This window comes from Oryx dammah, unplaced genomic scaffold, assembly GCF_014754425.2.
Source record: "Oryx dammah isolate SB20612 unplaced genomic scaffold, SCBI_Odam_1.1 HiC_scaffold_12, whole genome shotgun sequence".
Taxonomy (NCBI): Eukaryota; Metazoa; Chordata; class Mammalia; order Artiodactyla; family Bovidae; genus Oryx; species Oryx dammah.
The window spans coordinates 55,510,478-55,536,373 of NW_024070196.1; the positions used below are offsets into that span (position 1 = coordinate 55,510,478).

At 47.9% G+C, this 25,896-nt stretch overlaps 1 protein-coding gene across 1 annotated transcript in view; it reads right to left on the bottom strand.

Moving 5' to 3' along the window:
* Positions 1–783: 783 nt before the first annotated feature.
* SRRM4 (serine/arginine repetitive matrix 4) overlaps positions 784–25,896 on the bottom strand; it is a 170,232-nt gene continuing 145,119 nt past the window's right edge. Inside the window, exons 8-13 of the mRNA XM_040250796.1 lie at positions 24,942–25,098; positions 11,720–12,024; positions 8,927–9,127; positions 6,021–6,131; positions 4,917–5,057; positions 784–3,124 (exon numbers count right to left, since the gene is read on the bottom strand). Of these exons, the coding sequence (XP_040106730.1) occupies positions 2,842–3,124; positions 4,917–5,057; positions 6,021–6,131; positions 8,927–9,127; positions 11,720–12,024; positions 24,942–25,098 (1,198 nt within the window). The 3' untranslated portion in view covers positions 784–2,841. The remainder of the gene's footprint in view (positions 3,125–4,916; positions 5,058–6,020; positions 6,132–8,926; positions 9,128–11,719; positions 12,025–24,941; positions 25,099–25,896) is intronic.

A 25,896-nucleotide genomic window follows, 5' to 3' on the forward strand; every position in this document is an offset into this window, starting at 1 on the left:
AGTATGCTCTCTCCTGAGGTCACGGAAAAAGGCTTTTGCTTTGGGTTTGTCTCTCTCTCTCAGGATGGCTGATACCTTGCCACTAGGGCAACCCTGCACTAACAGGGGATGGGGAGAAATTAGCTAAGGGGGTGTTCAGAAGCATGTGTAACTTCTATAAAAACACTTAGCTTAGGCTCAGAAGAGCAAATGACCTCACCCACTAATATATTCCCTGGAATAAGGGTGAGACTCAGAGGTGCACGTATGTCTCACACTGGGTGCCTCACTAAAGGTCTTTCACAGATGATTTAGACTCTGAAGCTTTTGCCTTATGTGCTAACTTTAGACTCTAACCCCCATGTCAGCTGTGACTCTACAGCGTCAGGTCAGCACCTTAGCTCATAAGCTTCTTGATCATTTTCATCTTTCTGGTACCTCAGTTAGGTAACTGGTAGGCAGGGGACTGGGGTGCAGGCCTGAACTTCAACCAACTTGGGCGTAGTCATGAATCTTTAGCCTGAAGTGCTTCTGTGCTACCTCCAGTGTGTTCCAAGCTTAGAGCTCTAAGTCTCCCCTTCAGGGAAAAGGCAAACATCCCTACCCACATCCAGCCTTTCAAATCCCATCCATAGAGACACGAAGGGAAAAAAAGAAAGAGATGCACAAAAATACTTCCAAAGTTTCCCCTCCTCCCCAAACACACACACAACACACACAGAGATATACACACCCTCTCCATATAAATAAATAAATACTTGAATACTGCTAATGGCAACTGAGAGAAAAAGAGAGTGAGGCAGAGGGAATCCCATAAATAAATAAATAAACATAAATAAATAAATAAGAGGTTAGCTAGGAGTCCCAGGCAAAAATGGTCCCCCAGAATTGCGTGGATGAAGGCAGTCTGGACGGGGGCTCTTGAGTCTTTCACTGCTGTCCTGCTAAGGAGGTTCCGTGACTCCAGAAAGCCTTTGTTTCCATGAAGGGAGACTGGAGTCTAGTTCGGGCTCCTGGGCGGGGAAGAGGGTTATTTACAGTTGCTGTACAGGCCCTCCCAGGGCACCTGCCCCTGCCCCAGGCACCTGCCATCAGGCCTTCTGCAGTGACCGCGCTGGCATCCGTTGGTCCTGGCGGGTGGGGCCCAATTCTGGGCCAGTGGGTGCCATGGAGAGGCTGGGTCCCCCGCTGCTGCCCCGGGGCCCGGTTCCCCTCTCCTGCTAGAGGGAGGACGTCACTGCTTCTAAGAAACAGGATTTTTCCCCCCAAATGATTCCCCTCCTCAGGGCACAAGAGATAAAGAATATTTGGTTCTCTGCTTCCCAGAGCCCCAGGTTCCAAAGCTGGGCGCTGTCCCTCTCACCCTCTCCCTGCACGCTCTGCCCTGTTGCCACCACAAACTGGAACCTCACCGCAAGGCTCCGGAAAGCCAGTCAGCTGGTGAGGGGGATGCCCAGAGTTTATTTTAAGGACCTTCTCCCTCATGCCCCTGTTCTTAGTGCCCTCCGTGGGTGAAGCAGCTGGTGGTGTTTGTGTGCTGCAGATCAGCTTACCTTCACTGCCCAGCCCTGGGCGGGGGTTGAGGGGAAGTGGGGTGAGGGCAGAAACGAGGGTGGGCTTCTCCCAAGCTGGTAAGAGCTCTGGAAACCAGCAGGAGCTTCGGAGCATCTAACCTCCTTTCCCCCAGACTCTCTGGATTTGGATCTTTCCCCCAAACCTGGGCTGCTGTGCCCCATCCTGGCAAAATTCCCGAGGGGCAAAATGGGTGCCTTAGGCTGAGGGTGGTAGGTGGGTGAGAAGGTGCTTGGCTGCACTGGGTAGGATCCAGGGTGCCCTTTCTGGGCAGTGGGGAGGGGGCAGGCAGGCGCCAACCAGAGGGTAAGGCCAGACTGGCTGGCGCTGGGGACTGGCAGCTGGCCACGGCACTGGGGAATGTTCAGCAGATGGTCCCGTGGAATTAAGCTGTTGCCAGCTACTGGGGCCGAGGCAAACTTGGGAAGTGGGGTTGCAGACCCAGCTGTCCTGACTGTCCATTGTGTCCTTTCTCAGAGGTCGCAGGGTCCCTGTGAGCCACCAAGAGGCATTTTGTGTAAATGGCACGGTGGCCTCTCCATGGCTAGGAACTACTGGGCCCCTCTTCCCAACCACAAGGAGATACTGGGAGCAGTGGGCTTATCCTCCCTCCTTCTTGCTTCTAGACTCATGACAGAGAGTCCATCTCCTAGCTCCTGACACCTACTACCAAGTGAAATGTCCATGTCCCCTAGTCACGTGTCCCCCTTTCTAGGACCCAATAGCCTTTCAGCACTTGCTCTGGCCTATGTGGGGAGCTAAAACTCCCGATCCCCTCTCCTGGACCTGAATCACCCTGCTCTCTTCTAATATCCACCCCTCACCCCATGGGATCCATGGGGGTCCATACACGTGTAGCCACGAGATTGGATGAGAGGAGAATGAGGGCAGATGTGATAAATACCACTGGTCTTCGGTATGCAGCCTGGCAGCAGTGGGTTAGCAGAACTCTCTCCACATTTTCCTGGCCAGACCCAAACTTCTGAGTCATGGACTCGCTGCTCCTTATAAACCGTTGAGGCTTTTCTGTGCCAAAAGAAGGTAGTCTTCTCCACATGGTCAGGCCTGAGCTGAGCCCCAGCAGGTGTGGTGGAGGCTCCCAGCAGCTGCACATCGAGACTGAAGCCCTCACACCCTCCTTTCCTCCTCCCCAGGAGAGCAGGAAGGACAGGGCCTGGGAGCCCTCAGTGCTGTCTGTCACCAAGGAGAAGGCAGGGTGGTCGGGGAGTGGGGGAGGCTGCCAGAGTGGAAGGGGCCCCACAGGCAGTGGGCTCCCGGGAGGGCCCTGGCTTAGCGCCTTGTGCTGGAGTAGCTGTCTGCTGAGCTGTAGCTCCCACTCCGACTCCCACTCCGGCTCCGACTCCGGCTCCGGGAGCCCACGCTGGGGCTGCGGGAGCTGCAGCTGCTGCTAGTGAGGGTCCTGCTCCGGCTGCGGCTGCGGCTGCGGCTCCGGGAGTAGCCCCGGCTGGCTGAGCGGCTGCTGCTGCTGCTGCTGTACCAGGAGGAGGTGCTGCTGAGGCCGCTGGAAGAAGAGGGGCTGGGCCGGTAGTACGGGATGGGGCGTTTCCGGGCACTGCAGAAATCAGAGGGGGAACGTGTCAGGGCAGGACTCCTCCCAGCTGCAATCCCGGGAGCACAGGCATTGTCCTAGGAGACATGTCCCAGCTCCTTAGGGGGAAAAAATTCCTGTTACTCTTCTCTTGCAGTCCTGAGAACATCAAGGAGGTGGTCTCTGTCTAGTGCTGATATGCTTTGAAAAGTGATAATCTCACTTTTTTAACATCTCAAGGCTTGGGCTCAGAGAGAGCATCCAGCTGGCCACAGAATCTACATCTCAACTTTAATCACAGTTTTGTTTTGCTATTTTTATTTTTACTAGAACCTTCTATTTATGGCAAAAGAGGTTGATTTTTCTATTTATTGTAGTGTATCAAGTTTCGTTTTGAAATAAATGGATGGACCTAAAAAAAAAAAAAAGGCGTACCTATTTAAAGAAATTTAAGTAAGCAGCACACTTAATCAGACAAGGCAAAAGTGGTGGGTGATGGAAGCTTGGAAAACATTGAATGGATTCACTCAGGTGGATTATTTGGGGTTGAGTACAGAATCCAGAGAGCCTTTGGAAACACCAGTCCCTTTTTCTTAGACTTCCTCCAAGTCTACTCCAAGGATATCTCTGAAAGTCAAGGCAGTGAGTGTAGGACTCCCACCATATGTTCCAGACCAAGGCAGGCTGTTCAGTGAGACATCTGAGAAGATGAAACCATTACCTTGCCTTACTGTCTGGGGCACAAGCTCTTTTTTCTCCTTCAGGTCATCTCTAGTGAGGAGGCATGGGCAGCCAGGATTCTCCTTTCCTTGTGGGTCTCTGGACTGAGTAGCTGACCCTTGGAGGACCAGGAGGAAGACCCACCAATTTTCAAAAGCCACTTTTAGGGCAGCATTCAGCCATTCTCTCCATTTCAAGGCCTGAAGACTCTCAGACTTCAGGATTCTCTTCTAGGGCTTTTCTCATTTAATACTTTACCTGTTACAAAAATCTTTACCTACCAAGTCTGACCATTCAGTCCATCACAGTGGCACACAGTGGGTTCTAGTGCTCTGCATTTAAGTGTGTAAATTGCATTCATATCTCTTTGCCTCTTTTCATTTTATCCTTTTGACACTTCTAGGAGTTATTTCCTCCAGCAGTTCATGGGTGAAAAAAAGATTCTGGGAGGTGAAGAGATTTTCCCAGCTCACCCAGGAAGTGGCACAGCCAAGATTCCTCTCCAAAATACTGGTCTTCCCCTTACCCACTAGCGCAGCCCACTCCCCACTCCCCCCACCCCCCACCCCCCCCCCCACCCCCGCTTCTGGTACCTAAACAATCCTGTTCGCCCTCTCTACGCTTGGTTCAGAGTATACAACCTACGGTTGTATTCAAACTTTGCATCTGGGCGCGTGGGGCTAAGGGTGGAGGTCTGTCGCCACTGCCTGGCTCCACCCCCATGCAATGTCCTCATTCAGTTCCTTGCTTGTGTCTCCCATTGCAAGGCCAGACCATTCTACGGCCCAGCCCAGCATGCGGCATCCCCGCAGCTTCCTCAAATTCCGGCCACACCCGATTCCTCAGGCCGGCTCCACCCTTTGGTCTGCCACCTCATTCGAGCCCCGCCCACCACGCCCGCCCCCTTCCGGCAAGCCCTCTGGGTGGTGGGGTGCTGACTCGCCCCAGGCTTTGAACTGAAACCTCATTCCAGCGGTTGGGGAGGTCCCTGAGCTCCTACAGTCCTGAAATGCAGCCCCAAGGAGGCTCCAGCGGGTGGGCGGGTGGGAAGGGAGTCCAAGTGAGGTGGAGGTGGTACCGGGCTTCCTGGCCTCACCTCGTTATCCTTCGCGCCTCCAGGTGGCTCGGGGAGTCTCTCCGGCGCTTCCGCATGGGCGAGTAGGACCGACGTCTCCGCCGAGCTCGCTCGCGCTCGCGTTGCTGCGAATCCTTCTCGCTGTACTTGGGGTTCCGCTCCCTGAAGGGGTATGGTGATGGGGTGGTTACTGGGGAGCTGAGGCTGCCCTGGCTTTTTCGCTGTGAGCATGTGGGAGAAGGGCACCCACTTTGCCCTCCTGCCCACTTTACCGCGCTGGGGCAGGGGACAGGGTCAGCACGGGGCCCCCAGGAAGGCCGGAGGTAAGATAGCATAGCTATGGGAGAGTCTACGTGGATGACTGGCTACTGAGGAGGGGTGCAGCTGGGCGTGGGGAGGGGTGTCAGCCTTTGAAGGTGGGCATTGCAGGGGTCAGGATATGAAGGTTAGGTGGGTGGGCCCACGTGCCGAGTAAGAAGTGAGAATTAGGGGCTCTGGATATAGGCATATGGGGTAGTACTAGTTGTGTGAAGAGGCTGAGGGCTGGGGATATGAATTCCGGGGTATGGCTGAGGGTTTGGGGTAAGTACATGAGGATGCAGGGAAGTTCTGGGGGCCTCACCGCCGCTTGGATAGGACATAGGGAACCACTAGGAATGCTGAGTCACCTTCCCATCCATAAGCGGGCGGGGCTTGACCTGAGAGGAACTGAACAGAGCTAGGGAGATGCTCCAGAGAGACGATGCGGGAGAGGAGGGAGGGAGGGAAAATCGCTCAGTCGTGTCCGACGCTTTGTGACCCCATGGACTATACAGTCCATGGAATTCTCCAGGCCACAATTCTGGAGTGGGGAGCCGTTCCCTTCTCCAGGGGATCGTCCCAACCCAGGGATCAAACCCAGGTCTCCTGCACTGCAGGCGGATTCATTACCAGCTGAGCCACCAGGGAAGCCCAAGAATACTGGAGTGGGTAGCCTATCCCTTCTCCAGCGGATGTTCCTGGCCCCAGAATCGAACCGGGGTCTCCTGCATTGCAGGCAGATTCTGGACCTGAACAAAGGAGCATGGCTGGAGGTGGAGCCTAGCCCGAGGGGGGGTGGGGTCTGCCTGGGGGCGGGGCCTGTACCTGCTGGGACTGTAGCGGGAGTAGCTTGGGCTGCGGCGCGACCTAGAGCTCCTGCTAGGCGGGCTTCTCTTGCCAGACTTGGAGGAGTAGCTGGGAGAGCGCGAGGAGGACCTGGAGGAGAGGAGACAGCCGCTGAGGGGCCTGCTGAGCTCCGCCGGGCTTGCCCTGTCTGTCTAGCGTTTTATTCTGCTGGTCACCGGGCCTTTTTATTTCTGGAGGTCAGGCGGAGGAACCCAAGCCCTTACCTGAGGATGAAATCCCCTCCCTTTTGGATGGTTAATAATAATTATTATCAACAACTTCCCTTTATTGAGTTCTTCCTATCCTGGCCATTTAGTAGCTGTGTTGCCTTGGGTAGGTGATTTCACTTCTCTGGGCCACTTTTCTGATCTGTAAAATGGCAAAAGTACTTACCCAATTAGAATTGTCAATTAAACGAGTAAATTAGGGTAAATTACTTAGCATTTTGTGTACAGCCAGCACACAGGAAATGTTTATTATTATATGATTATTATGTATTTTACTATGTGCCGGATTTTGAACTAAATGTTTTGTGTATATTATCCCATTTAATCCTCAGCACTTCCTAGGGTTAGACTCTGTTATCAATCCCATTCTATAGATGGGGACACAGAGGCAGAGAGAGATGATGTGATTTGTTCAGGGTCACTCAGCTAGTCACTGTCTGTTTGGCTACAAGATGCTCCTGACTTCTGCTGGATGATGCTGTGTGCAACCAAATTACTAGCCTCTATGCTGTTTCCAGACTTCTTCCCTCTTGTTAATGCCTCCCACTTTTAGAGAAACCAATCCCTTGGTTTCTCCACCAGTTTCCTGGAAATATCTACCCGGCTTCCTCAGTCTTTCAAGTAATTTTCATTTCACAATTGATGACTTGATCTGCTAGTTGTTCCTGCTAGGGTTGGGAGGGATTATGTGGCCATGTCTGTGTTCAGTGGGAAAGAGCACTGTGATGGATTAGCAGTGTCTGCCATGGGCACAGGGATGAGTAGGGGGCACACTATCCTAAGTTTTCCTATTTTCAATTTGAAAAGAAGTCTTGCTCTAACTTGCCCTCACCTATGTGTTCCTTAGTCCCTTCCTACTTTCTTAGGCGATCATAATAACTATCGTTCTAGGACTCTATTCTTACATACTGTCCAGGGTGAGGAAAGGAGTGTGGACAAGGAATAGGTCCTAGGTCAATAGTGTCCAGCTGTGGCCCCCGAAAAATTTGCTTTTTCCAACTTGCTCTTTCCCCATTTATTGAGAGATGTTAGTAAAGAGTGTGAAGATGAAACATGTTTTTGAACACTTTGAGAGGATGTCAGGCATTTCTATCCACTGTGGTACATACTGTCCTTTTTCTGTGGAACCAGATGAGTCATTTTTCATACTTAAAAATCAGAAATAAGTGCTCTTCCAGGCAACTGGTTCAATTTTTATCTTTTTTGTTTATAATGTAAAGGAACAATTTCCCGTTTTCATCTGCCAGGCAGCTTAGAGTCACATTGGCAGCACATCTCCATAGTCTCAGTACCTGTGGGGGCTGGTTCCAGGAGCCCCTGTAGATAACAAGATCTGTAGATGCTCAAGAACCTTTTATAAAATGGCAGAGTACATTGAATACACTGGTCTTTCATAAATAGGGATGTGAAACTCCCAAGTACAGAGGGCTGACTATACAGAAAGGTAGGACCTGCCATTGGGAGTTAACCTTCTTCCTGATTTAGTTCTATTTCTCTCTTTCTTTTTCCATTTTGCCTGATTTTTTCTTATCTTTATGTCACTCTATCATGTTGAATTCCTTGCCCCCTTATTCTGAATGAACTGGTCTTGAGGTAAACACCTACATAAATGTGTTTTGATTATATGGTTGCAACAGAGAAACAGTCTGGTTGCTGTTGAAAGTTCTTGTTTGTAGAGGGACGCTGGACTCCATGAAGCCATGGGTTGATTAGATTGGATGCAGTCTTCCAGTTCCTGAGATAACATGTCTCTGCATTCTGCTATATCATTCCACATGAGAAAATCAAGTAATAACCAATGGTTATTGGCATTGAGTGGTAAAATGCAAAGATGGGCCCAATTCTTCTCCCTGTATCCATGCCCCTTGCAAGATGACTTTGCAGTTCCTCCCACTAAGAGGAACATCCCTTGTATCTATCTGGATTGGTCTTGTGACTTGCAGTGGTTAAGGAAATGGCTGAAGAGATCATGCTTCTTCTAGGCTGAGGACTTGCATACTACTGCTCTCTTTTGGAACCCTGCCATCACCACGTGAACAAGCCCAGACAAACCTGCTAGAAGATGGGAGGCCACATAGAGCAGAGATGAATCAGCTGGGGTCATCCAAACAAGCCAGGCCCCAGCCAACCCACCAGCTGAGTCCAGCCCAAACTGCTGACCCACAGATTCAGGAATGAAGTCAAAACTCACTGGGGGCATTTTTTTTTTTTTTTTCGCTGTGCTCCATGGCATGTGGGATCTTAGTTCCCTAACCAGGGATGGAACCTGTGCCCCCTGCAGTGGAAGCACAGAGCCTCAACCACTGGACCACCAGGGACGCCTTGGGGCAATTTTTATGCAGCAGAAGATAATTGATACACATGAGTGGATCCTCATGACAATAACAACAATCAAAACTGATATTATGTTCCAAGTACTGATTTAAGTGTTTAATAGTCCTCAGCACAATCCTTCAGGGTAAGATATATTACAGATCTCATTTCAGTAGGGGAGGAAACTAAGGATCAGAGAGGTTAACAGACACCCAAGGCCATCAGCTAGTAATGGATAGAATGGATATTTGAACTCAAATCTGTTCCATTCCTGTTCCTTGGGGCTGAAAGGCCATCTCTAGTTACCCTAGCTAGCTGAAGATTCTAGGTCAAAACTGCACTCACCTTTTCCCAGAGGAGGTGGATCGGCTCCTGGTGTACCTGGGGGAGGCTCTGGGGTTTGGGGAGCGGGAGGAGTGGCTGGAGTGTGTGCTGGTGTAGGAGGAGCTTCGGGAGCACCCTCTCATGGGGGAGCTCCGGTCTGTGGATGGGACCAAACTGGACTTCTTCACCTCGGTGCATTCCAGACATGGAGACTGAAATCCTCTGCATGGGGGAGAACCACTGTTAGCACTGGCCTGCCCACTGGTCTGGGGCATCTTGAGCTGATACTCACCTCCCTACCTTTGCCTTGGCTGTGATGCTCTTGCAACCAGCCCCCCGGTACCGACACCTTTCCCCCTCTTACTACCTCTGGAAAGATTTCCCAGACCACAGATGTTAGAATAGTAGAGATAGAATAGAAAACACACCAAAGGGGAGGGGACAGGGTGGGTGTGATCAAATCCCATCGTTCAAGCTTTAGTTTCTCTGCTGTCTTTTTCAGTCCCTCTGATTATATTAATGAGAAAGCCTGGGTTGGGTACTAGCGGGTTTTTACTGTCTCTTTTAACACTTGCAAAGAGAGAGAGCTGGCCTGAGACTCAGAACCTTGGGTAGGCAACTGTAACTAAAATTAAATACTTTGTTTTAATCATATGTATTTTCACAGGTGCCTTCTATTAGGACAAGAGATAAAAATTTTCTATTTAAGATAGTACTATAAGTTTCCTTGTATTAAAAAGTGAGTTTATTAAAGTAAATAAAAGTAACAGAAGTACCTGGATATGGAACAACTCAAAAACTGGCTGATTTAAGTTCAGGAAACTGGTGTAGCCCATTTTGTAGATGGGGGAATGGAGACCTAAAGAAGGGTAGAGGCTTGTTCAAACCCACACAAAGGACAGGGTCCTGTCATATCCTCACCTTGCCTAGAGCCATGCTGGATTCCTGTTGGTTCTTAGTAAGGACATGTTCATTTGATTGGGCCAAGGATCAAGTTCAAATCACATTAATATGGTTTTATCATGACCCAGCCCCTGCTCACCCTCCAGTCTCAGCTCTGGCACTTTCCTCTCTTGACTTCAGCCATAATGGATTACTTGTTTCTCCTGGAATAGTCCTGTTCTCTCCCTTGTCTGCATGCCTTAGAACATTCCCACTGCCTGGAACCCTGTTCCCTTTCCTCCTCATTTGACCAACTCCTACTCGTGGTTTCAGGCTTTCGACTCCCTTCGGTTTGCTTGTGTCACCTCCAATGCGTTTTCACAACCCCCAGCCCCAATGCCTCCCCAACCCCTAGGTGGCTTGCTTGGTCTTATAATTGTTATCTTCCTCCACCAGACACCAAGCTTTCTGGAGACAGAACTCATGTCTCTCTGGACACTGTATCTCAGCACCTAGGACAAAGCCTGAGACATTATGTCCTAGGTCATCAATAAACAGCTGTGGAATAAACATGCTGAGCCTCTTAGCATCCTGGATGCTTCACAAGCATCATCTCATTTATTCCCCCAACAACCTTAGGAAGTTGGTACTATTATTACCCCTTATTTACAGAGAAGACTCAGAAGGGCAAGTTGCTTGCTCAAGGCCACCCAGAATCTCAAATCCTGATCTGTCCAGCTCTGAAGCCCATGTCCCTGTCCCTTGCCAGCCCCCGCTTTTACTGTCTATGGTTCCCCTGATTTAGAACTGACGTCTCTTCCACTCTGCCCTCTGCTCATAGCTGACATGACATAAAGAGCCATGGGTTTAAAGATCATTTATATTTCACAGTGAAAGTTTGGGTCTAAATTATTTAATCCTGCTGTCCATGTAGATCAGATTAAGCAGGTACCTGCTAGATGCTGTTCAGGCTTAACTGCAGTTCTAGAGACACAAATCTGTTTTTCAGTCCTGGTACCAGCCCTTATTAACTGAGTTTCTTTAACTATTCTGAGCTTCAGTTTCCCCATTAGCTAAAAGAAAGTTATAATAGTACCTATCCCATAAAGGTTGTAGAAGGAGTTAAGGAAGATTATCTAGCATTTAGTCAGGGCTCCACAAATAATAGTTTCTATGACTGTTGTTATTGCTATTTTCAGTATTTCCTGCATAATAGCTTTAAAGTAAATACTGTGGTATATTTTTAAATGATAGTGACTTAATGTTAAGACTTTCTCCTGGAATTATTGATAAAATTGACATCTTTTTTTTCCTGCCCAACTTCCATTCCTCCTTCTGATTAACAGTACCCTGCTTTCCCTTCAGAGACCCAGACCTCCTTCAGTTTCAGTGTACACAGGAAGATTCATTAGCTCTGATGGTGGCATGTGACAAATTCTAGCCAAGAACACAGCACCCTCTGGGCAGTGTGTGTGGTCTTGGGTGAACAAGCTTGACTAAGCAGAGCCAATGAGCATTTGCCTTGATAGTTTGCTGAAATTTTGGGAAAAGAGGCATTTCCCTTCCATTGGCTGGCAAGATTGACAGGATGTTAACTGGATGGCATACTTGCCAATGTTTTGGGATAATCTGCTTGAGAATAAAGCCAAGAGTGGGAAAGCAGAGCTGAGAGAAGCAATGGGAAAGGCAACTTCTCAATGACACATTTTTGAGACCCTGGAGCCAGCTATACCAGAAGCTGATCTCCTTGAATTTTTTCCCCCCAAATTATGCTAATTTCTCTCTCTTTTGCAAAATAAAAGTCTCCTGGCTTCGAATGTGTGTGTGTGTGTGTGTGTGTGTGTGTGCGCGTGTGTGTGGCGCAGTGCCAGGGTGAGAGACTGAGATGGTGGAGCTCAGTCAGTATTTCTCCTCCTATCCAGGTGCACTGACCTTGACTCTCTGCCCCTGCTGGTGGGGGAGAGGTTCTCCAAAGCAGCCCCCTTGTTCTGGGGTGAGGAAGTGGTGAAGGAGTTCCCTGAATCAGAGGTGTTTCCACTGTTGGGGTCCCGGCTCTTGCTCAGGCCCCCACTGGGGCTCCCCTTCTCTTGACCCCGAGACCTGGTTGAGCCGATTTGCATGGAGGGTGGCGAGGAGGTGTCATTGCCTGAGTCATACTCCTGGGAGCGTCCTCGGGAGGTGGTGAGCGGGCTGGCTGTTTTGGTAAAGAGGTCAGCAGCAGACCCCGACCCAGTGATCTGAAAGCAAAAACACCCGTTGGACACTGCTGAGTGCCGGGCCTGTGGGTTGCGTCTAAATAACCAAGAAAAGTTTACCATCATGATGCACTGTAACGAAAGGAAAGAGAGAGAGGAGAGGAAAGAAGAGACGCCAAAAAACAAAAGCACAAATTCCTGAAAGAATACCACAGAAAGGAGAGCTTTCTTTCTTTTTTTTTAAACCCCCTGCTAGGATAACTGGAAGATTTAGGTATCATGCAGAGAAGAAGCATGCGATCCAGATTAAACAAAAGAAAAAGGAAATTATACAAAATTTCTAATGAATTAACTCAAACAAAAGAGACAACTTAAAAGAAAGGGGGTGTGTGTAAACACCCTTAACCTAAAACAACAATAAAAATAAAGAAAGGTAGGGGGAAAGAAAGGAAGCTATGGGCCTGAAAAAATACATCTTGAAACTTAAAAACGACAAAAGGAGATAAAGCCAAAATTTTAAATGTCAACCAAATCTTCAATGAATTTGATTTTTTTTTTCTCTTAAAGAAAAAGTTGCCCAAATAGAACCCTAAACAAATATCACATGGGGAAAAGAAATGAAATAAAGATGAGAGGGTTTTTTTTTTAATATAAAGTCAAAGTCACAAAATGATATTTTAGTAGTTTTCAATAAAGGGGAAAAGAAAGGGTGGGGGGACAAAAAAATGGAAGTCAAATTGTCTGACTGAAAACAAACAAAAAAAAAGCTCTCTACGGATATTTGCGTGTGTCCTTTCCCCCTGGAGAAGGTAGCTAAGGTTCTCGAGTGGCTTCTAATAAATTCTCTCATGTCTTTGCGGATTATATCCACTTACCAAGCAAGAACTCCTCCTTTAGTAGGTAGGTAAGGTGTAAGAGAAAGGGAAGAGCGGGCAAGGTGAGTCCATCATTAGAGTCGCAAATGACAAGTAAAAACACACACCTTTCTGTACATCCTCGCACTTGGCCCTGAACTTTGGACTTTGGGTTTTCAGTGTTCTTGACAGGTGAAGCATCACTTCTGGCTGGCTTTCTCAGTAAGGGGACCTCAAGCCGCCAACACTAACCTTGTCAGTCCCTTAACGCCCAAGTTGGGTCAAGAAACCCCTGCTGGCAATGCAGATGGTGGCTAGAGTTTGCATCAATCTGAGATGTCCAGATGGGGGGTGGGGCACAGGGAGGATGTGCTTGTAACAAACAGCTTTGGGAGGGGCTTGGAGATTTGGCTTTGGGGTGACTGGGAATGCAGAAGGGCCCCCAGGATCCTGGGTGTGGCTGATCTAGAACAGATGAAGAAGTAAAGGAGGCGATGGAGAGCCAGCCCTTGGGGAGGCTATAGAGTGTTTAGAAGTATAATGGATGGTTTTCTTTAAACACTCAAACCAGTCTCAGCTCAGATGACACAGTGGGCTCGGTTCTGGTCCCCATCAATATACAATGCTTAGCTGTGGGCAAGAGGGACCTCTGCCTGGGTCTCCTCCAGTGACAACCATTCCCATGGGTCGAGAAATCTGTGGGGCTACCTGGAAACCTTTCCTTGAGATTAGTCTCTGGAGACCTGAAGTCCCAGAATTCTCTGTTTAAATGGCTGCTGAGTCCCCTTCCAGGGTCTCTTCAGGCTCTCCATGATCTATTCTCCCAGGGATAGACCATGCTTCACGTGTGCACGTTTGTAGGTCCAAACTTGACTATCTGAATGGAATTTGGACATTCGGACTGAGGTGTCCATGTGCGTGTGTGAAAGGTCCGTCACGGTGATGAAGCAAGATGTAGGGGGAGAATGGGAGGGACCAGGGCGTTGGGGCAGATTCTCTCCACACTGTCGTGTTGTGGTCCGGCACTCCGAGGGGTCCGAGGCTCTAAATCCAAATCTGACTCTCCCGATCATTTCAAGGATATGTTTGCCAAGATAGGAGAACAAACTTCATCTAAGTTTGCTGTCTTGATTTAAAAACATTTAGTGTGTGGCTTCTCCTTCTATACTCTTGTCCCAGGCCCTGCAAGTATTAGCATAAGTCTCGCCATCAAAAGCCTGCTTCCCCCGCCCAGTTTCTCCCGTGAACTTTGAGCCTAAAGAAGGGGGGCTCTAGGGATTTCTTAAGGAAATATTTCTGTCTTCTCAGCAACTGGTCATGAGGGCAAGATACAGAGACACTGGAACAGTGAGAATAATACCAATGGCTTCACCAGCTCAGGATATCAGCTCCTGGAGTTGGGGAGGCAGAACTTCCTTTGCAGATTCTCCCAGGAGGCTTTGCACACCGACAAGGTGATGGTCCAGCTTTACCAACTTTCACCCAGTGCAGCTGCCACTTCCCATTTGACAATCTGGCTAGTTTTGCTCTGGGACAAGGGATCTTAAAATAAGGTTGCCCAAGTGGGGCTTTCTAGTGTGAGATTTCTTTTAAAATTAATGTAAAGACCCCATTTTGTCTTCTAGTTTGCAGGGTGGATGCCAAATCTTTACCACCTCTGTGAGTTCAGTGTTTACATGTGTATTTCCACCACCTCTGTCAGGAATGAGAGAGCATCACACAGGCAGTTGGACCCTGGAACCTGGACTCTCAGGCTGGGGTTTGGTCTGGGCTCATGGAATCGTTGCCTCAGAGATGATGAGTGTTTGGTAGCCAGTGTATCGCAAGTGATTCAGGTAAGCCCTTCCAGAAGGAAGCCAGGCTGGACTATGAATATAATGGATTTTGTTATCTTGTGGCTTGCTACCTGGAGGCATCCAGGCCAGGCTTTTCTCCACCCAGGTACTCATTTCCACCTTGACTACTAATTTCAAAGCATATGTCCTGGTGCATCATGGGTACCCAGGAAGAAGGACTTTCTGAAGGTAAGGCCCCTCAAGTCTAATGGATATAGATAGGGACCTTGCCTTTTTCGCATTCTCAATCCCATACACTTAGCTCACAGTGACACTTTCTGTGTCCCTCCACCTGACCACAATCACTACCCACATGTAACAGAACTGAGAACTGTATAAGGGATCATGCTTTTCTATCATTGCCAGAAAACAGAGATAATCGTACTACTGAGATGTCCTCACTAACTTGACCCTATGCTAAAAATACCAACCTCTCTTAAAAGTCCCATTTCTTTGAATGAACCTAAATTCTTTGACATGCGTGACAGTGTCCTTTACAACCCAATCCTGTGTCCTTCACAACCCAATCCTGTGTCCTTCACAAACCTCATCTCTTCCATACAGCCCCTCCCCAGTTGTGGTTTGTACAACCTTAAGGCAATCAACTGGGAAGTTTTCTTGGTTTTGCCACCACATCTTGCTTTCCCAACCCCAGGCCATTTGCACATGCCATTTCCTCTGCCTAGAACATTTTCCCCTTGTTCCTTACTTCACATGGATAAATTTATTCATCCTCCAGTTTACATATCACCTCCTCTTGAAAGCCTTCTCTGAGTCCCAGGCCAGGATAACACAAAACTCTCTACTTCATTCATTCTTTCATTCTGTTATTCATCCATTCACTCATTCAAAAATGAGTGGCTTTTGTCTGCCACAGCACTGTTACTGGGTGGGATAATTACCTGTCTCTATCTGGATGGGCTGAAAGTTGGGGTCTTGAGACCAGCTCAGGGCTGGGCATGTGAGCTACAGAGAACCTCTATAATCAAGTTTTAGGTCCAGGTCAGTGGTAGAGAGAAGGAAAGCTCTCTCCCCCAGCCCTCCTTGGGCCTACAGTCTCAGAGAAAGCAAGAGTCTACAGATGTTCAACAGCGTAAGCTCCAGGCTAAGGCGAGAAGCTCCAGACCAGAGGAGCCTTCCAGATGAGACAAGCAGTGCTGGGTCTCTTTGCTTCCTTTGCCACCTTCTGCTATTCTGGGAGGTCAGGTTAAAAGATCAGCTGGATCTGGTCTTTTGTACTCAACAGGGCTGCTGGCTCATGCAGTGACTTTGTTTGAGTGCTAGAATGGTGTTCCTCCTGGGTCAGGAAATCGAAAATGGTGCCCCTTCTGGTCAGACAAATTAGAAAGAAAGATACACCTTTCTCTGGACGGAAGCAGCCCCATGTCTGTTTTCATAGCTGGCTTGACAAATGGAGAGTCAGTGGGGTTTAACTCCAAAGCCTTTGGACAGGGCACAACTAGCATAACGACATGCCTGGCACGTCCTGGATACACAAATCTTGACCTGCTTGACCTACTCTAAGGATTACTTTGAGGGTTGGGGGAAGAGGTGGTAGCCCAAAGACGTTCATTTCTGTTACCTTCAGCTGACCTCTACTTGGTTGCGTCTTTACCAGTCTTTGTGGGCTCTGCCCATTTCCAGATGATAGAAATATTTTCATAAACTCATTAGGGATGTCCAGATTGTCCTGTTAGTCTTGGATCCCTCCTTCTCCAGAGGAGGGAAGATATAGCTCAGGGGGGCCAAAGGCAGACTGTAGGGTGTGTGTGTGTGTGTGTGTGTGTGTGTGTGTAAGGGGGTGCCATGACAATGCAGAGGAGCCCTTCACGTCAAGGACATAATGACAGGCAGACAACAGAGGCTTCTGTGCTCTTGCCTCCTGTCCCTAAGTGTCTCCTTCCTTGTCCGATACTCACTTCCGCTCTGCCATGGAAGAGGCAGACTGTTGCCCACTGGATGCTGACATAACAGGGTGGCCCTCCTTGCTCCTCCCTGTCTTTCATTTTGATAACAGGCCTCTCACAGTTCATCTTCTTCTTCATCTACGGGACATTTCTCTTCTATGCACATCACTGCTCTCTGCTCCTATATCCCCATCTTAGCTGCCAAACGGTCCTCAAAAGGCTCACTGGGAGGAGTCATTCTAGACCCACTTTTGTGCAAGAACAATGCAGTCACGGTACGGGGGACCCCTGTGTGAGGCCTGGGACCCTCTTACCAGGTTTCTCTTCTGTGGTCCACTCTGAACCCTTCCTCCATCTCAGTCGTGTCCTTCTTCCCATGTCTTCACAAAGGCCTATTCTGGGGGCTTGGCACAAAAATTCAGCCCCTGTAAACTTTGTTTAATCACAAAGTGAAATAACACCTGTCTCCCTATGGGTCCTCCTAGAAACTGAGACAGGAATTTGAGTGCTGGCAGTTTATTTGAGACCAAGGAATCTTATTTGAGGGGCAGTGAGCTGGGGGAGAGAAAAGAGAGAGGACAGAACTGGCTCCAGAATTCATCTCAACCAAGGAGGGAGCTGGATATTTATACACCAGTTTCTCACCACTCATGGGTTAAAGGTTGCCCCCAAGACGTGTCAATTCTCCAGCGGTTTCAAACTGCCGTCCAGCCAAGCAAAGTGGTCTTTGGCAGCCAGAGAGCAATACCTGGAAGCTGGACACTGGCAGTACGTGAAGTGGGGGTGGGGGCATAAATGGACAGCATCTGTCTCAACACCCCAAATCACCCCTAGAAAACTGACAGGCCAAGTTATGCTTTGTTTCAGAGTTTCAAGTTATGCTTTCTTTGGTGCACTTAGTGGCTAAACAAATGTATGTTCACCAATAAATTTGAAGGAACTGTCAACGTTGTAGTTGGGCATACTCACATAGCAAACCCATTTCTAGTTCATGCTGAAACGTAAGAGGATCTGGCAAGATTGACTTGACATTCCTGCTGGGTAATAATCAGTTTGTGAGTAACTGGAGCTGCTCCTTTTAGATGGGGCACGTGCTTTCCTGTCCTCAGGCTTTATGGGGTCCCTGTTGCCTATATCTATTAGTGGACGGGCCCCTGAGACATCTAAGTTTGTGACTCTCTGTTCTAAGTGTTCATTGCTACCCAGAATCTATCTGAAAGCAGCACAAACATAGTGCATCTTGTGTATTTCATCTCTCCCTCCCATCTTCCCCATCTCTGCCCTTTCAAACCCTCTTGGATTTTGTCAGTGAAAGGAGTCAGGAGACCAGAGCCATGGAGCCCTATCCAGACCCCAGAGCTACTACACACTCTTCCCTTTTGGGTAATGATTGCCAATCTCAGACTTTTCTTTAAAGGACAGATTGCTTTTCACAAACTCATGGCCATTGGGACTAAACAAATGAGTACATTCCCTTTATTCTTTTAGCCCCCACCAATGTGAAGATGCTAAAGCTGAAACTCCAGTACTTTGGCCACCTCATGCGAAGAGTTGACTCATTGGAAAAGACTCTGATGCTGGGAGGGATTGGGGGCAGGAGGAGAAGGGGACGACAGAGGATGAGATGGCTAGATGGCATCACTGACTTGATGGACGTGAGTCTGAGTGAACCCTGGGAGTTGGTGATGGACAGGGAGGCCTGGTGTGCTGCGATTCATGCGGTTGCAAAGAGTCAGACACAACTGAGTGACTGAACTGAACTGAACTGAACTGAATGTGAAGCTCATTTTTTTTGAACTCATAAGCTTGCCTCTTCTTTTTCCTTAATATACTCAGCATCAACACTTGGATTTTTCTAATAAGTAATTAAACCCCCCACCACAAACTCCAGCTCCTGGTGTTTTACTGGGAGTCTCTCTCAGCCCTCCAGGGAAGCTGGCACTGTTATTTATTGTTTTTGTTTCAAATCATTATTTAATCAAGAACGGGGAAAAAAGGCAACCTCTCACTTACACTTCAAAATTTAATTTCAGCTGAATTCTGAGATCAAGAGGCAGCACGGCCTAATAGGTTACAAAAATACAATCAAGAAGAGAATTCCAATTAAACTGAACAAGTCCATTTACTGAGCTTCAAATGGCCCCATGGAGAGAGATGGCTATAAATTTTTTTTTCCCTCCCTGCCATATGGGGGACCGGAAATTCTCATGTGAATGTAGAGCTGCATGGCAGAGCTTTTAGCTAGAGGGTTCTGGTTATTCCCGCCCCCCTCCCTTTTTTAAACCCTTTTGTTTCACAAAGACATTAAGTTTATTTTCCTCGCTGTTGTTCATCTTCCTTTGCACACTAATTAGGAAGACAGCAACAGAATGGATTCGTTGACCTGTTAAGGAGTTCATTTGAGAGGGGGCGGGATGGAAAAAGACAGCGATCTGCTGAGGATGGTAGGGAGATGACAAAGTCCTTTAGGGCTGCGGGGTGGGGGACTGTCCCACCGGGCTGTTCACTAAAACTGACCTTGGGCCCAGGGACATAATCTTGCCTCCTCTCTCCTTCCCTCCATCAGGAAGCTGAAGGGGACTGGAAGCTTCAACCTCACCATTTCTTATTAGCCCCTCCTGTTTTAGAAGCCCCTCTTGATAGCCCTCAGCCTACCTGTTCTTGAAAATTTCTACATGGCTCCAGTTAGGCAAAATTTTCACCAGTCCAAATTCAAATGAGAAAATAAGTTCAATGGAATGATTTCTTCATCCAGCTAAATGCATCTGACTTAAAGTCTCATCCTTTCTTCTGAGGCCATGGCTATTCCCCCTCTTCTGCCTGGCACATGTCCCTTTCATTATAGAAAACGGTGGTTTTCTTTTTTCTGTCCTTGCTTGGCAAAAGTAAAAGTTGACAATGTGATTCCATTTTCCATTTAAAAAGAATAACTGGAAAAAAAAAAAAAAAAGAATAACTGGTCCCACAAGCCTGAGTCTCACAGCCCCTTTCTTCTGCATTTTAGTCCCTCTCCTCTCCAAACTACAATGAATGGAACTGAATAGTGAGTCTCCCAGTTTGAGCAAGGGCTCAAAGCCTTTTGCAGGATGTACAAGAACCTGGGGCAGACATGGGAGGGCTGGGCCTTCCGTGTATACTCCCTCAGGCTCATTTCCCCTGGTATGCAAAACAGGAGGCTTTTCCTGTCATCCCCCGAGTTGTTCTGAAGTTCATCTGAGATCTTAGATACAATTAAACTTTTCGAGGCCAGGGATGTTTCAAAAACATCGTGTCTGGGTTTATCAGGAGCAAGTTTAATTAAGCCATTATGATGACAAATCAGAACACTAGCAACTACTGTATATTGTTATGTCCCTAGCGCCGGGCTGAGTTTTGCGCCCAGAATAGAAGCTACATGAAGGCAGAAACCTTGTCTGTCTTGTTCACTGCTACTCACCAAGCGCCTGGCACGTAGTAGGTGCTTAGTGCATATTTTAAAACTAAATGGACAACTGATCTAATTCCACCCTCACAACTACTCCATGAAGTAGGTATGATTATTAGTTAAAGGTGCAGATTGGGACACAATATCCAGCAAAATAAAATGACACAAGGGAGGTCAGGTCATTAAGCATCTGGACCCTGAGGACATATGTTTTGGGTTTGAATCCTCACTTCTCCACTTAATAGGTACCTTCTACTTAAGTTTTCCAGGCTTTAGGTTATTCATTATAAAATAAGGATACTAATGGAAGCTCCCTTCAAAGGCTGTTATAAGAAATACATGAGATGACACATGTAGAATACAGCACATAGTAGGTGCTCAGGGAAGCATGAGCTACGGCTCAGTCTCACAGGGAGATGAGGTCAAAAACTCCAAAGTGTTTGGATCTGTTCCAAAGCTCCTGTCTTCATCACTATCCTCTCCGGCTTCCTCCTGTTCACAAATGAGGCCCTCTTTTATGGAGCCTAAGTTCTGCTTTTTTTTTTTTTTTTTCAATCTGTGCAAGTTTTTGTCAACAAGGATTATGTGGAAACTGCTGGCTTGCTGGAGGCAGGAGGAGAAAAGAAGCCTGCCTTCTCCTGAGTCTAACTTCAGCCTTGATCAGCCCCTTTAAATTCCCCCTCCAGTTAGGGTAGACTTAACAGAGGACCCTCTGCTACAGGGACAGGGTGTGGCCAAACTTTGGAGCCACCAACCTCTCTGTCATCCAGTGGGCTCTCTGGCTATCACAGTAAGCTTCTGAGATATAAGCCATGATCCATACTAGCTCCTGTTCCTCCTAAATGGGCTATCTACTTAAGTCATTGCGCCTCTCTGAGCCTCAGTTTTCCCACCTGAAAAATGGTGATAAAGATGGCACCTACCTCAAAAAATTTTTTTTGTGAATCAAATGAGGGAAAAAAAAAACAAACCTGTGTAAAGCATGTGATTGTGCCTGGCATGTAGTGGTATTTACCATTCCCTTTATTCATCAGCCAACTCAACTGGGTGAGCTCCTACTCATCCTACAAAGCCCAACTCATATGTTCCTTTATTTGTAAAGTCCTCTCAGACACTAAGACCTTTTAGACATTGTCTGGTCCTTCCTCTGTGGTCCTATTACATATTATACTTGCTTCTATCACCTCCAAGGCTGATACTGAAAATATTCAACAACTGGTTGAGTGTGAGTACTGCCCCATCTGAAAGTAACCAGGCTTCACACTGAAGGGCTGCCAGGTATCAGTGTTTAGCTGCTGGTCTGTGAGAAGGTCCAGAAGGTACCAGAGGAGGAAAGGGATGGTTTTGTTGACTGGAGAATGGGTGGCGACAGGGTCTATTTATCAGCTCGTTTGCAAGTATTCAAATACGGACTCAGTCTCAGTCCTAATGACAATATTTATCCTACAGTACTTCAGTATTCTGTGGATGACTAGAGCATGAGCTCTGGAATTCAGAAGCCTGTTTATTCATCTGTCTCTAATGCCTTGAAAAGAGATGACTGAATGTAGATAAGAGATGAATAAGGCCACAAAGGACTGACTCTTTGGGACCCTCCATTTGGATTAGGGCTCTGGCCAAGCAAGAGGACTTCTGGTTATCATCAGCTTATTTATTATTTGCATATGCACATATGTAAATAGCCCCCCTTGACGTCATGTGCCCATCCTTGATTCTTTAAAGAGCTGTGCATACGAGATGCCTGCCATGAGCTGTGGCAGGAACCGTGGCATAGGACCTCTTATGCTCCAGCTTCTGTTCACCTCCAGAATCCCATCTCCCGTGCTGGAATTCTGTCTCCATCCTGACTCCAGCAACCAATTCCGGCTTCCATTGTCTAGTTTCCCAGCTGTCATCTCCTCTGCCCTAACCTAACTCAGACCCCAATCCCCTCTTCCCCTGCCTCCTTACCCCTGTCCCATCTCAGCATTCATTGTTGTGCATTGCCCACTACAGTTTTGTCTGTCTTCTTTATAAGAAGGCATAGGCTATTTCTTATTCACTGGATCCTGAGGGCTGCATCAGAACTGACGCTTTATAGATGCTTAGATAATTGGTAGATTTGAACAAGTCAAACAAGTGATTCAATGACAGTGACTTTGCTGTTCTCTTTAGCAGAGAGCTCAGGAAAATCTTGGACTCTTGGAAAACCTTTGGTCCAACCTGGTATCCTCTCCACCCGTGCCTGTGCAGGAGAGAGGATGAGAAAGAACCCAGTGTGGAGAGCACTAGGAGGGCCAGACTTGAGGGGTACCTGATGCCCCCAGGAGTCAGGCAGCCATGAGAAAGGTGGGGCCAGCCATTTGGGCTACAGCTGCCATCAAGGATGGAAGGAAACTGAAAGCAGGGGAAGCAGGGCTTCTAGCTGCGGTCTCAACTCCTCTGCAGACTGGCCTGGGCCTGGAACCGTTCCTCCTGCTCCATTACTATTATCAGCGCCGCTACTATTGTTGCCACTATTATTACCACTTCCCTTGTTAGGACTGCTGTTACTTCTATCCACCGCCAGCAACAAAGGACCTACCACTCACCTGCTTCAGTCTAAAAGTCTTACAGTGAGTCCTTGCATCCTTACAATATCCCTCTTATGAGGTAGGTCTTACTATTATCCTCATTCTGCAGACTTGGGAAAGACGGAGGCATGGAGAGTTTATGTAACTTGCTCAAGGTTCCACAGTTGGAAAAGACAGAGCCAGCATCTAGAATGTTGTCATCTGGACACTCTCTACTATTTGCTTATTTTTGCCCCTGTGCCAAGTACCAGGCTCAGCTGCTTACAAAATTATTTTGCTTTTGTCCCCTGAAGAAGGCTTTTGAAGAAGAGGTTTATTATCTGCATTTTCTAAAGGATGAGGAAACTGCAGCTGACAAAGTTTTAAATATTTTAACTATCCCTGACTTGGGACCAGAGTTTGATCACAAAATCATAATCTCAGGTTTTTAACAACTCTGACTTGCTGGAGCCCCTGGAAGGCAGTTCTCATCTGTGAGTTCAGATTCTCTTTTTGGAATCTGGGCACTGGGTTCGGTGGGCTCTTAAGGCCTATGCCTTCTAGGTATGGATGAGTTCTCTGCTCTTCTAATAGGGGCTGGGCCCTAAGAACCAATGGCCAATCTGGTACCTCACTCACTGGTGTGGGAGGACAACAGTTTTGGGGGGTGGGGGGTTAACATTCAGCTTTTGCAACGTTTTGGTCCTGACGGTTTAGAAACTGTCCCAGGTGAGAGAATACAAGCCATTCTCTCCCAGTGGCACTTTTTATGGAGTGTTAGTTGGGGCCACCGAATGGCTGCCATAAATACCGTGACCAAAGAGGTTGGGTGGCTTTCACTAACTTAAAACCATTCTTCCACCTCTTATTGCTTGTATTTTAAATGTTCTACCTTTGCAACAATTCCTTTGGGACACAGGTATGATAATCATGCTTATTTGCCAGATGAGGAAGCTGAGGCTGGAAGGAGTAAAAGGATTCGTCTGGCCAACCCAAGTCTTGAGCCCAGGCCTCTGGACTCTGCCTTACTGGGAAGAACTTTCATAGGCATTTGTGGAGGGGAGAAGGAACATGAGCATTTACCATCTGCAAATACTGAGCAACTATAGGTACCCTCCCTCTACAAAAGAAGGGCCTGGGGTGAGCTGTGGACGGTTCCAGCAAGGCAGAAGATTACGGCAGAATTATACCTTGATGATACAGATGTCTAGACTGGTAAAGAAGAGATTCTCAGAATGCACTGTGGATATAACTATTGTGTCAAACCAATGTTTATCATCGCCTTCTCTTCCTTGACCTCCCAGCAAGAACCTCAGAGCTTTTCTTTACTTCCACCTCATCCTTTCTAAGGGAGAAGCTCTCTGAAATTTTCACATCCACGTCCAGCTAGAGGAGACAGGACCCTTCCCAGTTGTCAGGTGTAAGTGAAAGCTACGTCTATGTTGAGTCTCCTCCTGTTTGTGTGTCTGTCCCTTTAGAGTCTACAAAAGGCCTTCACATACTTTCTGTTACTGGATATCCCCCACAATCCCCCCATGGAAGTGGTATTATTTCAAATTTGCCAGTGAGAAAACTGAGTTTCAAAGAGGTTAGATGACTTTCTCCAAGCTACACAGCTAAGAAGCTGAGTTCAGACCCAACTCCAAATGCTTTGCTGAGGAGACTTCCTGGCATCACACTGTCTGAAGTTGACCCTCCTTGCTGACCTAAGGGACGGTTGCATGATCCCATTTAAGGCCAGTTTCTCGAATGGATTCACTCTTGCTTTGCCCTATGGCTTTACTCCATACCTTCATCTTTCTGAGCCTTGGCTTTTTGGTCCCACCTGTGGAAGCAACTAGTGAAGACAGCTGAGTCCTCAACTCCCTGAGACCTTGTGTGAATATGAGAGGTTAAGTGCTATCACCTCCTTGGAGGAAAATGCTCGTATATATTCAAGGCCGAGTCAATACGGGTGACATCAAATCTCATCTGCTCATCAGCGCTGCAGCCTAGCTGTCAAAGACGCAGACCTCATTGCAAAGCTGCAGTGCCTCTGTTACATCAAAGACCCCTCTTCTCCTTCCCCAAAGAAACCTCCTACGGTGTCTCACACATGCCCTCCTGCAGATGTCACTCTGAAGACCAGAATGTATTTTCACCATTCCCCTGATAAAGCTCCTGGGTGTTTCAGGTTTTCCCCATTCCCCCCACCCCACACCCGCCCCCACTTGCCAAGTCCCCAAGCCAAGTGCTGCCAAAGGCTGGTGAATGACCATTCAGTTAAATCAAGAAGGAGGTCTGAAACCAGTGGGATATTTGCCCGAAACTGAATTAAAATGTGTCATACACTGCCCTGAGCTTGTGCCTCCACCTCCCCCCAAGTGTCCCGGCCAAGACTGGCAGAGGAGGCTGTGCAGAATACTTACTACACCCCTGGCTGACAGGAAGCTGAGCATCTGGAGGGGCTGGCTGGGTTGGGGGCTGGACCGGGCCTCTGGGCTGGCCTTGCAGAGGGTCTTGGAGCAGCGGCGAGAGTGCCTTCGACGGGACTTCCGCCCTCCCTCGGGGGACCGGCCACGGTGCCTGGATGCAGGGCAGAGAGATCTGAGGGTTTTTTGATGGGGAGCATGGCAGAGAGGTGACTGAAGGACTAATAGGATCTGAGGACAGCAGAGTGTGTTTGGGTGTGTCTGCGTAAACTATATGCATCCCTCTGCCCGCCCACCCGTCCGTGTTCATTCATTCTCTCATTTGTTTGACAAATGTGTATTCATGTACCTGGCACAGCTGTGGGGGCTGGGGATGCAGCTGTGAAGACAGAAAGGGTCCCGATGATCCTGATTCAGTCTACTGTGCTTTGTGTGCCTGCGATTGTCGCTCTGCTTGCCTGTCTGTACGTGACTGTGTGTACGTCTGGGTGTGTCCATCTGTGTTTTCATGTGTTTGTCTATAAATGTAACTGCTTATATCTGTGTGTCTTTGTGTATCTGGCTTCACCATCTGTGAAACAGAGGCATCTTATTGACTGTCACCCAAAACTTCTGAAAAAAAAAATCTGACGAAAATGACAAAGATGCCTTCTGCAAGCTTGTCAGATGTAGATCTGGCTGCCTGTCTGTGTTGGAAACTAAAGGAATCTCTGACTCCTTAGAAAGGGTGTATTTGGACTCGGCATTACTGTTTAGCTCTGAGTCACAGTAGTGATAAAAATAACACCTTATGGATTTTCATGGCATTTGTAAGCCCTTCTTAAGGTGCTTTCACAGTCCTCTCTCCAACTCAAAGACACAGACAGGGCAGGTATTATTTCTTACTCCCAGATGAGAGAGCTGAGGCTCAGAGATGTTTAGGAACCTGCCTGACATCACACAGCGAGGGTGC